The sequence below is a fragment of the Dromiciops gliroides genome, chromosome 5, assembly GCF_019393635.1.
Source record: "Dromiciops gliroides isolate mDroGli1 chromosome 5, mDroGli1.pri, whole genome shotgun sequence".
NCBI lineage: Eukaryota > Metazoa > Chordata > Mammalia > Microbiotheria > Microbiotheriidae > Dromiciops > Dromiciops gliroides.
Window position 1 is genome coordinate 256,028,010 of NC_057865.1, and position 13,280 is coordinate 256,041,289.

At 35.7% G+C, this 13,280-nt stretch overlaps 1 protein-coding gene across 35 annotated transcripts in view; it reads right to left on the bottom strand.

Annotated features, from left to right (window-relative positions):
- Positions 1-13,280, bottom strand: part of PPFIA2 (PTPRF interacting protein alpha 2) — a 677,893-nt gene that overhangs the window by 214,572 nt on the left and 450,041 nt on the right. For all 35 annotated transcript variants that reach the window (XM_043966213.1, XM_043966209.1, XM_043966212.1 and 32 more), the window contains one exon: positions 11,358-11,522. In XM_043966213.1, the coding sequence (XP_043822148.1) occupies positions 11,358-11,522 (165 nt within the window). The remainder of the gene's footprint in view (positions 1-11,357; positions 11,523-13,280) is intronic.

The window sequence follows — 13,280 nt, forward strand, 5'->3', positions numbered from 1 at the left end:
TACAGATGAACCAATTGAGTCCAAAGGAGGATAAGTTCCAAATAGGATAAGACAACTTGCCCAGTGATCACACCAATACTAGAGTCAAAGCTGAGTTTTGAATCCAGATAACCTAATTCCAAATCCAGCCCTTTGTTCTAAAATCATTAAGAAGCAGATAATTTTCAGGATTTTTGGTGGCAAAGTATTTGCAGAGTAATGGATATTAATTCACAAAAATATCAATAACGTTCAAGACAGATTGGCACTTGGCAGTATATCTTATGGCATACCTGTAGATAGATGGAGAAATGTAGGTTGTATGCTTGTTAATTACAATTGTTAATTATAAGTTAGTGATAAGCCACAGGAAGGACTAGAAGACAATGAAGGCATGCTTATGAAATCAGACAGAAAGCTTGGAGGACTGGCTAATTATATGCTCATGACAGAATCAAGCTTGAAAAGTTTTTGACAAGTTGGAAACATGAATATAACTGCGACAAAAATTTAGTTGGGCTAAATGTACAGTTCTTCACAGACTAAAAATAAATTACTCAAATGCAGGATGTTGGAGACCTGACTAAAAAGCAGGCCATTTGTAAAGGACATGGGCCTTGGAAGATGGAAAATTTAACATGGGCTATACCATGTCTCATATAATCTAATGACCAACATAATCTAATTTTAAACTGCAAGTGGAAATAGTCTTCTTCTCCTTCTCCTTCTCCTTCTCCTTCTCCTTCTCCTTCTCCTTCTCCTTCTCCTTCTCCTTCTCCTTCTCCTTGGCAATAAGGGTTAAGTGACTTGCCCAGGGTCACACAGCTAGTAAGTGTTAAGTATCTGAGGCTGGATTTGAACTCAGGTCCTCCTGAATCCAAGGCCAGTGCTTTATCCACTGTGCCATCTAGCTGCCCCCAAGTAAAGTCTCTTAAAGCTCTGAAACCTCCTTAATAAAATAATGGGGTTCACCTACAAGATCCCCGAGATTCCTTCCAGCGATTACATTCTTTGCTTCCCTAATTCTGTGATACTATAAGATAGCAGCATTACCATAGTAGGGCAAGTGGATCATGGGATCATGAATAGTCTTACAAACCATGTTGCATGAGAATGGACTGAAGGAACTGGTGAAAAGAAGAAATTAAAGGGAATATTTGGATAGGATATTTATATTCAAATATTTTAATGAACCTCTTGTGAAAGGCAGAAAACTTTTTTTTTCTGTGATGAGCTAGAGAACAAAATAAGAATCAATGGGTAGAAATTATAGAGGAAGGTTTTAAAGTCAAACTAAGAAAGACCTTCTAGCCACTAGAACTGCCCCTTAATCAAATGACTTCTTATTGAGATACTAAGTTTTTTTGTCCTTAGAGGTATTTGTTGTTGTTGTTATTGGTCCTTTGTTCTGGAAGATAACCAGAACATTGGGAGGTAATGTCATGACTTGCAGTGAATTGGATTTCAGTGAAGCAAGGCTCTACAAAGTCACCAGCCTCACTCTTTCTTCCAGAGTAATCTGGGTGTAGTGGCAAGATATACATTAGGAAGACTGGAGATGGCCCCCATGTTTGAGGGAATCAGGGTTAAGTGACTTGCACGGGGTCAAAAAGATAGTGTCAAGTGTCTGAGGCCTGATTTGAACTCATGTCCTCCTGACTTCAGGGCCAGTACTCTATCCACTATGCCACCCAGCTTTCCTTGGAAGTATTTAGGAAGGTGTTGGATGAGCATCTGTTAAAACTTGTGTGCTGGAGCACATACACACCAAAAACAAACAAAACCAAACAAAATGACAAAATAACTTCCCTCCTAAATTCTGTCCCCCACCAATATATATATATATATATATATATATATATATATATATATATATATATATATATATATATATATATATATATGTGTGTGTGTGTGTGTGTGTGTGTATGTGTGTGTATGTATACACACATATATGCACACATATACATACATACATGTATGTATGTACGTGTGTGTATGTGTGTATATATATGAGACAGAGGATTTGGCTAGATGATTGTTAAGGTTCTTTTCAAATCAACAAGTCTCATGACCTCCAATTAATGAATGTGTTTTAAAAGGAAGGCCAAATACTGAGCAGAGGTTTTTTGTTGTTGTTTTTTTTTCTTTTTTTAAAGAGGGATAAAAAGTTCTCATGGCTAGTGAGCCACTGAGCTACTACTTGGGATGTATAGAGAATGTCATTTACATGTAAAGGGCATATGAAAATTAGTCATCTTAATGTTTATGACTGCCAATATTACTAGTGGAAATTAAATTGATTCAATTAATTTAGTGCAAACGTAATAACAAAACACTCAAGTTGAAATATTCCCATTGTCTATATATTATGTAGGTTGATACACATATCTTACCCAAGTTAAAAATGGAACTCTTTGGATATATCAAAAATGAAGATAGATGCAGTGTTACTCTCATGAATTTTATAATTTCTAGTTTTACTCAAAACTTAGGGAATAAATGAACATCTTTGTATATATAAATCTACTTTTTGGTATATGCTTATATATTTGAAATGACTGAGTTTTTGCATTATTCTTTCTACAATGACACCCTCATAAATTCTCCCAATTATTCTCTAATTGTTAGAAGCTAAGCACATTATATTCTCTGAGCAGAGAGCCTCTGAGGAAAACCTATCTGACTATGTGATAAGATAAAAATGGAATAATAATCCAATAAAATGGGAAGGCCTATTCCTTAATTGCTGCCACATTAAACATAAATTATGATAAAGGTTGTTCTTCAACAAGACAAAGAGGAAGGTCATTTCCAACCTTATGTTGAATCAACACCATGAATGTCTGTATCAATGCTACAAACTGAAACATTCAGATATGAGTATTTTATTCATATTCAAATAAATTATCCTTAATACATGTACTTCTTACAGAACCTTCTGGCTAATTCATCATGTCAATCAATATTATAAACTTAACACTGATCTAATATCTGTCCATTTCAGAAGAGTAAAATAAATGCTTCCTAAATAATGATGGGTACGAGAGCAATACTAATAATAATGAATAACGATTGTGCTATAGTTTTAAAAAACATTTTCCTAACACAATTCTTTCCTCAACTATCCTTTTAGGTGGGTAATATGTATATTAACATCTCCATTTCACAGAAGAGAAAACTAAGGCTTTAGACAGAGGAGCAGACTTCCCCCAGAGTCACACAACCAGGGAGTGTAAGATTTACGATACGAATCTAAATTCTGAAGCCACATTTTGTGTTCCTCCCAACACAACTCAGCTAACCTTCTACAACAAGTACCACATTCTTCTTTTTTCTTCTTCTTTCTTCTTCATGTAGACTTCATGCAGAACATGTAGAGATATGTAAAGCAAAAACAACTGTGGTGGAAGAAGTATCCTTCAAAAGTATTATAATGTTCCAGTTCTATTGGAGACCTAGTTCAAGAGCAAAAGTTCAAAATCCATTTTGACACTAAACTTCAGGGCTAAAGAGCAAAATGAAGATATAGGTAGATCTACTCAGGAGACAAGAAACATTTGCTAAATGTTCAAGAGTTACTTTTCACACACTTTCTAACATGTCATCTATCAAACAACAACAAAACACCACCATCACAGAGCTGCCTCTAAGTGCTTTTGAGCTATTGTTAAAGGCAAGTATGACACCTTCAGAACTCATATAGAAAGTGCTTGGGAAGTTGAAGTGAAATCTAGCCCAACTTCATTGTGAAATAGTTGCACTGAAATAGCCCTAGATTGCCACAAAGAATAATAGACTATATTAGTATGTATTCTTTTATGTATCTATCTAAATCCACAGAAGGGAATTCATCCATAGTTTTATAAACATACTAATTGCATCCCTTTCTTCCTTTGAGATCTTTGTCTTTGAGTGAGCATGAATTCTTGTGTTGAGCTTTGCTACTTGACTTAGGCTTTCCACTGGAGTTTATGAGGCATTATAAAGATGTGTGAGGCAATGGAAGAGTGAGGGGAATGATAATCAAGTTGGAAAGATCTGATGTGTAGTTCAGTTCTTAATCTTTCCTTCTTTCATCATTCTTTACATTTACATAATACTATAGACTTCACAGCACTTTGAGCAACATTTTCTAATTTGATCCTCATAATATGCCTGTAAAGTCAGAAGAAAAACTATTATCTCCCCCTTCCTTATATTACAAATAAGAAAAGGACGCTCAGAAATATCGTGTTCTCCCTTTGTTCACATGGCTAAAAATGGCCAGAGCTTATTAAGAACCAAGCTTTTTTGACTCTGAACATAGAGTTATTTCCACTATACTATGTTGCCTCATAGGATCTGATACAAGATATATAGTAGTAACTATAAATATCTGCAAAGAAACAAACATCCCCTCCCCCTGCCAAAAAAATAAAAATGCAAACCACATACAGATAAATTTTGGGAAGAAACATTTGGAATTATAATATTTTAAAGATTTTTTAAAATGTAGTTTTAATACTTTCAAGTACTTAAACAGACTTAAGGAATCTGCTTTAATGAATAGCTGAAATGATTTATATTTAGCATACCAGCCATTTGTACGGTAAAAGCACTTGTACCCTCAAGTGCTTGAAATTTTTGTTTTGTTTTGTTTTGTTTAGGGAGGGCAGACATCTCCCATAAAAATCTTATTTGCATTCGTGTTTTTTTTTTTCCTTAGCAAAGCCCTTCTACTTTAATTCTATAAATATCTGTAAAACACTGTCTATGCCAGCCAAGTCACTACACTCTGGGAATTTATTCAGGAATATTACTGTATTTATCACCATTATTTTGAAATTATTAATTTATTATTAAAATATTTTTTATTATTGTGAAAATCAACAAAAGCAGTCCATCAAGCACTAATTTGTAGTATTTAACAATTTCTGGGATATGAATATCATTATTATCTTGGCTGGGAAGTTGAGGTCTGTACTGGTATATTCACTCTCTCCCTTATAGAGAGATCATTGTGGAGAATACCAGAATGAAAAAAGCTATCATCTCTAATCTTAAGTAGTTTAAAACATAGTATAAATGTCAGATTTAGATAAGTATTTCTTGGAATTTTCATAATTTCTGCATTAGCAGAAGCTAAGTTGGTAATTCGGAAGTTTAATATTGCACAATTTCAGATTGGTATAATCTACTCTTTAATCAAGGTTATTGGTTAGTGACCCCTTAACTCATTTTTTAAAATTTTCTGAGAAAAATAATTCCCTCTTGCCCTTAAATTTTATCCTACCAATATTGCTACCTCAACTGTTAAGGGCTGATATTCAGGAAGGAATGTCTGCCAGGTCGTCCTAATGCATGAGTTTGTAAATAAATCCCAGATACCAAAATTGTCAACATCCCAGCTCTGTTGTCTTAGGCTGCACAAAGAATTCTAAAAGTTCACAGGCAGGACATAACATAGTTCTGGATGCCTGAAAAATTAAAAGTGGATAATAGTAAACTTGTGGTCTATACAAACATTCTAATACCTAACCTGCAACTGGAAAACACCGAATTTGATGACTTAGTACCAGCTAGTTCCACCCCACCTGAATAGCATCAATTTTTGACTCCCAGGATTCATAGTTTATTTTTCTCCTCCATTCTCCTTAGAAGAATGAATATACTTCCCCCCACACACACACACACTGTTGCATAGATGAATCCCTCCCAACCCAAGAAGGATTTATTATGTACCTTCTGTATATAAGGCAAGATTAAAAAAGGTGTGGGGGGTTGTTTTCTAAGAGATTGTATAATGGATTTTAATGTAAGAAATATCATACTGTAGCAGTTCCAGGACCATCCTTTACAATATTAGAATGTTATACTTCTGTCATTTGTAGCTTCAGATTAACCCCTTTAGAATCTCTTTGTATTTTCAGACTCTGAGGAATTCCATCTCTTTATTACCCAAGTGGAAAATAATATCTATTTTAATTCTCATGATGACTCATGATAGGGTTCCCTGTAGCGTTCTACAATACTAGAACACGGGAAGTTTTCTAAGATAGATGAAATTAATAGGTTCAGACCCTGCCTTGTCCCTCCCCACCAAATCATACCTCTTCTCAATTCTTGTCTTTCCAGATGGAAAAATTGTATTTTACTCTATTCTTATTCTAGGCTTCTAGAAGACTAGAATCTGGGATATTCTCTTGAGTCAGCAAAGATAATATGAAAAGTGAATTCTCAGAGTGAACTTTTCCCATTCCTTTCATGATTTTCCTAATTGTAATGAAACATTTCTTTAATATTCTAAGTTCATTATGTGTAGCTGAATTACATTGGTCCAGGGAGTTTCCTCACTCTGAGTTTTAGAAAACTTGCTGATCTACACCAATGAAAATGATTTCCACATTAATAAATTCTCCACCACCTCCTCTAAATCATAAAATTCTCAACTTTTTTTTACTGAAAACTCTATTTTCTTGTCTTTTCTTATATGGAAGTTCATTAGTAACTGTAATTTTATTGTATCTCTCTTTAAAAGAAATGACCAGAAGCATACTCCATATTCCAAAGGATAGATTATACAGAAGTGACTCATTTGGTCACAATTTCAAAGCAGGCTTGGCCATGCTTCATTTTACTCTCTTTTATAGTTTCATTGGCTGCCTTGACACTGTATTCTTGAACCAGAGACCATGCCCTGGATAAAGATTAAGTGTTTTCTATCTTCAAAATTCACCCCCTCAATACCACCCAATGGTGAATGCTTCATGTAGTCCATTATAAGAAGGTGGCCTCTGTTATGATTCAGTTAACAATCCACCATCTCACTAACCACCCACCTTAAACTCTCTCTTTTGGTTTCAAAATTATAATCTGATCAATATTATTATTACTACTGGAAATTACAGGATAACCTACTCCCCTATGTCTCCATTCCTCATCCCTGAAAATTTCCAAACCAAAATAACAATCTCTCTGACTACCACCCCACCATGCATGGTTTTTTTCCAATTATTAGCTCCTGGGGTGGGGCAGGAACTTTCTGCATATTTATATTTCTATCCAAAACACTTAGCATAGTGCTTGGTATCCAGTAAATGCTTAATACTATGAATATTTTTTCATTCATTCACTCATTCCATTGAACTTTAAAATTCTATGATTTTGAACATATGGAATATTACTTCAAAGATTTATTAGTTCATCACTATAAGTACTCCATTTCCCAATTCTGAATGCATTGCCTTCATTCCTTATATGTTCCACAAAGGCAGACACCATTTCTAATATTCGTATTCCTAGTGTCTATTAAAGTACCTGGCACAAAGTAGGCACTTGTTAAATACTTGCTGAATGATTTTTTTTAGTCCTTCGAGTTTCTTTTTTTTTTTTTTAATGAATTTCTACATGCACAAATGTGATTCCATGGTGCCTGACCTTTTGGTAAAGATGAGATTCCCCACACTTAGCTGAGCTCTTCCTGAACACATAGATCATTGCTGTGCCCAGGTTTGTAGAATCTGCCAGTTTGTAATCCAATGACACATCCACTGAGAAGTCAAGGTACTTTCCATACCAACAAAAAAGAATGAGAGTAGGGGGGGGCAGCTAGGTGGTGCAGTGGATTAAGTACTGGCCCTGGATTCAGGAGGACCTGAGTTCAAGTCCAGCCTCAGACACTTGACACTTACTAGTTGTGTGACCCTGGGCAAGTCACTTAACCCCCATTGGCCCGCCCAAAAAAAAAAAAAAAAGAATGAGAGTAGGATGTTTGTAGAGAAGATGACATGGTAGCAAACTATCATAGATACAGAGCTGGAAGAGACCTTAGAAGCCATCTAATCTAACTCTCTCATTTGTCAGCTATGGATAGTGAGGCATATTACATGCATAAAAATTTGTCTAGTATTTAATTGTATTCTGGGAGCTTGACTAATATAAAATGTTTTACTGGGGAAAGAAGGGAATGCTTAAGACATCTACACACTATTCTCCTACTCTCTCTAAACTATGATAACTAGTTTCCTTCACACTGTCAAGTCAACAAGCATTTATTAAGTACCTACTGTGTGCTAGCTAGGCACTTCATTAAACACAAGGTTTACAAAGAAAGGCAAAAACAAAACAAACAGAAAAATACATAGTGTAAAGAAAATATGCTCCATTAATTCTTTATTGGGTTTGGGGAGGGGGTAGTAGATTAGTGAGTCTGAGAGTGAAATACCTTGAAATGTGTGGATTATGCATTTATTGTGGGAAGTGGCTTCTGTGACTAAACTGGATCATTAGCCAGTAAAGTTGATTTTGTACTTTAGATGATGAAGAGTGTCAGGACTGGTAGAGATGAATGGAACCACTGAAGACACTGAGTTCAACTTTTATCTGAATCCTCTTTACCAATATTCTTATGAAATCAGAGATCATTTGATTCATTGGAGAAGAAAGGTGTATGAGAGAATGAGAAAGAGAAGACAGGAAAGGAAGAAAGATAATCGTGGGTACTACAGAAGAAGAAAGAATATTCTATCAATTGGGACATGGCCTTAAAAATGATCAGCTGACTAAAATAGTTTTGTTTTTGAGGAAGTTACGAGTGGCTTTTTCACATGAATAAATTATTTAAGATACCCACAAAACAGCATTTAATTTTTAACCTCTTATTTTAGTATTACCTCTATATACTGTATATTTAATATTTTCACCTTAAGGATATTTTTAAAATTATATATCATTAAGGGATTCTGCTTTTGTCAACATTAAATCATTCCCTCAGTGTTAGAAAAACTAAAATCAGCTCTTAGAAGGAATGAATCATCATCTCATCATTAGACCAAATAACCATTCCATCTCAATTTATGATTAGGTTATATCATCTATTTTCTTTCCACCATCTCTATAAAATAAAATATCACCTTGTCAGATTTCTAGAATTAATAGGATTATTAAGAAAAACATGGAGTCAGATTTCTCCTGGAATCCAAGGAAGAGGTATTGATGAAAATTACTATGTACCAACTTTTTTTTAGTTTAGTTTTTTTTTTTTAGGTGTATCTATTGCTACTTCACTCCCCTTGCAAAGAGAAGCCATCCCTTGTACAAACTCTATAATGCAGAGTAAGGAAAAATAAATCAAGACACTGTCCATGTCAAAAATGTTTGCCTTATTCCCTACTTCTGTATCACATCTCTACCAAGAGGTGGAATGTGTGATTCATCTTCAGCCTTCTCAAGTCATGAGTGGCTACTTTTCTCAGAGTTATACAGTCTTTTAAGTCTTCACTTCAACTCAATCTCTGTTCTACTTTGGCTCCACATCATCTACCTCCCCCATTCCATGCAGCTCCCTGCCCTGTGTTACCCTTCTTCCCTACCCACACCCACCATCAACTAGAGACACTGACGCTTATCTATGTGTATATGTGTGTATGTATTTGTTTTTTTCTGTTAGAATATAAGCTCCTGGAGGGCAGGAACTGTATTATTTACTTGTGTTTCTATCTCCAATTATTAGCATAGTTCCTGGCACATAGCAAATACTTGACAAATGTTTCTTTAGCGATCTAAGCCGTTTTCTTTTATCCATTGTACTCCTTATGGGAGTTGTTGTGTACATTCAAATGTTTTTATGTGTTGATAATTCTTACTTTCATAATATAAAATATATACATCTATCTATATATGTGTGTAGATTCATGTGTGTGCATATATACATGTATGTGTAAACAGCTACACACAGAGTCTTTCTGGGCATACATGCACACATACATATATGGTCAGCAAGATTGTGCTTCCAGGTAATCCTTCTTTAATTCAGGAAGAGATACCATAATTAAAGTTTGTTTATTTTTTTAATTGTTAATTTGTTTTCGTGGAAATCTGTGATTTCTGTGATATGATAAACATCCGATGTAGTGAGGCCTTTCACTCAGCTCAACAACTTGCCTATCATTTATCATCCTACAGAATTACTTGACACATTTAGAAGTTGAGTGATTTGTCCACATTCATATAGTTACTATGTGTAAGAACTGTGGCTTGAACTCAGAACTGGCCTTCTGTCTCCTATGTCTCATGAAAATTTGTATTTATTGCCTTTTCCTACCAAGAGTCCAAAATCAGAGCTATTTCTGAACTTAAAACTGATAGCCCATCACATTTAGAAAACAAGTTTTAAAAATTTACAAGACCTTACTGCAATTTTAGAAAAGTGAGAATTTAACAAAGTACTAAGAAATGACAGGAGATTTAAATATTACTGCCTAATTTTGCCACATTGGCAATTATGCTAGTAGGGCCCGCTATATATACAAATCCAATTCTGGTATATGAAAAATATTAATGAATTAATTGTTGACTTTGATAGCTTAAGTGAAAAACAAGATATAATTTATTTCTCAAAAATCTAGAAGGCAAATTATGGTTATCTTCATGCATATTTGTACATTAGCCCTTTCTGGAAGAATGAGAGATAGATAGCTGAGGACTGAGAAGAAATGCATGTATTAATAATGAGCGAACATATCTGCATTGGTACAAAATGAAGAAAATTGCTGCATAATCACTGGTTTGGAATTCAGTGTTCATGACCTGTCACTTACTTCACAATGAAATGTCAAAAAAGTCCTGAGCTTATAAAACACCAAAGAGTACAGAGTACTTATTTTTTTTAGTCCAATCTTTTACATTCTACAAAATTGAAATCAGACCATAAACCTTAATAATCTCCAAGGGGTATTACACTCAGACTGGCTTATATATGTCACTAGAATTTATTTCAGCAACAGCAATGAAAGAGCTTAAAGCTACTTTTAAAAAATGCCTTAAAGCACATTTTTTCTACTGATATCACTCTGTTACATGGAGTGACTTCTACATAATGTAGTCTAGGCCTTACAGAATTGGTGAGCTAAGAAATGCAACCTTTAGGCAAGGTTATCCATATGGGAAGGAAGAAACTGCTTAGTTTCCTTTTGTTTTTAAAACAGATTTTCAGTGATAGCTTTTGTTTTTCATGATTGAGGTCTCCCCACATATTCTATCCCTCTTACCTCCCAGAGAGTCATCCCTTATAATAAAGAATTTTTTTAAAGAAAAAGAGGAAGAAGGGGGGGGGACATAAAATAGGGTATCTGGGCCAGCATTATTAAATTACAAATTCCCATTATGTATGACAAACTCTGTTGGGCTACAAATAACAGACTGATGAAAGTTCATGATAATGTTCTACTGGGATATCAAAGACCTTGGTAAAAATTTGAATGTTTTCATGCCTGTTTAGGGAATCTCTTTGAATAACTTACTTCAGGAAGACATGTGCTTCACTGGATTAAAGTAGGAATGCCATGAACGAGAGAAGCACAGCTAAGGTGACTTAGGAGGTTCTTTCCATACTGTACCTTTTCATCCAATGCCTTGTGGTGCTCAAACAGAGACTTCAGGGCTTTGAGAACCTCGACCTCACTGGAAACACCTGATGGGGACTGGGCTTGCCTTTTCACCACGGTCATTCTTAGTGACCGCTCATGTCTTGAAACAAGGCACTCCAAATGCTCCAGCAACAACTATTGGTAGGAAACAAAAGAGAACATAGTTAGAGGTTTTCTTTTCTCTCATATGCAAATATCATCAATGTTAGTGACGCACAAGATCTAGTCATAATGTACCAGTCAGCTATCAGTGTGCCAAGATGCATTAGAACTAGAGGTGGTATTCTACAATGAGAGCAATGACCATCAAATGAAGGGAAGGGAGAAGAGGGAAGGGAGGGAGGGAGGAAAGGAAAGATGGAAGGAGGGAAGGAAGGAGGAAGGAAGGAAAGGACGTGGAAGGAAGGGAGGAAGGAAGGGAAAAAGGAAGGAAGGAAGGAAGGAAGGAAGGAAGGAAGGAAGGAAGGAAGGAAGGAAGGAAGGAAGGAAGGAAGGAAGGAAGGAAGGAAGGAAGGAAGGAAGGAAGGAAGGAAGGAAGGAAGAAAAAGGAAAGGAAAGGAAAGGAAAGGAGGGAGGGAGACAAGGGAAGAAGGGAGAATTGGTTAGAGAATAGTTGAACAAATTCAGTTAGATAAATGTAATGAGATATTGATGCATAATAAGAAAGGGAGAATTTGAGGAATTCACAGAAACATGGGAAGACTTCTAATCAATTGATGCATAGTGAATCAATCAATAAACATTTAAGTCCATTCAATATGCCAATCACTGTGCTAAGAGTTGAAGCAAGCAAAATCACAAGGGTATTAGCCCTAACCAAAAGAAAGCCGAACAAAGAAAACATGTATGTAATGATAACAAGTGTAAATGGAAACAACAACAAAATCATTGAAACAAAATGTTATAAAATTATTAAAAAATGTTTTTTAAGTCTGAAGGATGATTAAATGAGGACCAATGATTTCATAAGGGAAATCTGGTGATGTTGTGCCTCCCATATGAAAGTTGAGTACTACTGAGTACCATGAAGCAAGATTTTAAGTCACTGAGAGATACAATTAAGGCAGAAGCTGGGGCTGGGGTGGTCAAGAGTGGGCAGGAGACGAAGACTGAAGGTGGTGTTGTTGAAAATAGCTTTGCCAGTGCTATATGAAGATAAGAGCAGCTCACAAGAAGACTGACTACTTGTTCCTGATTGGCTACAGAATGGCATCCATTGTCTTTAGAGCCACATAAAGCTTATTAGAAGTGAAGCTCTTCAGAAGCACCTGTTTCTCTTTGCAGACCATTTTTTTCTAGATTGTGAGGGAAATGCAGACAGGGGATGGGGGAAGGTGGTGCGGAGAGATAGGTCTTAGAGTTTCTTTGTTATAGAGGAAGAGGTTCTAGAGTCTAAATGGATGAAAGAGAATCTTAATGAATGAAGTAGTTAGGCTCCTTTGCCTGGCTCAGAGAGGCAGCCACAGCTATTAAGAGGGTGGAAGTGAGGCAGCTGCAGAGGAGTTCCATTTTGATCGAATGGTGCTGAATCCTAGTGAGTGAACAGCTGGCTGGGCTGGCCTGCAATGCCCAGTGAGTCCAGCCTGATAAACTTTTCAGTGCTCTGGCCTATAGAGAACTGCTAGCCAATTCAATCATCTAATTCTTTTCCAAGGCTTTTTTCCCAAAGAATGATTGTAAGTGGAAAGAGACTGAAAATGTGATGCTGGTTTAAGAATAGAAGATGAAAGGATTTGTCTAGCTGGAGAAGGAGCAGCTAGGTGGTAGACTGTATAGAATGTGACAGTCAGGAAGTTCAAATTTGGCCTCAGACAGTTATTAGCTGTGTGATCCTGCACAACTCACTTAACTCTGTTTGACTCAGTTTCCACATCTGTAAACTGAGCTAGAGAA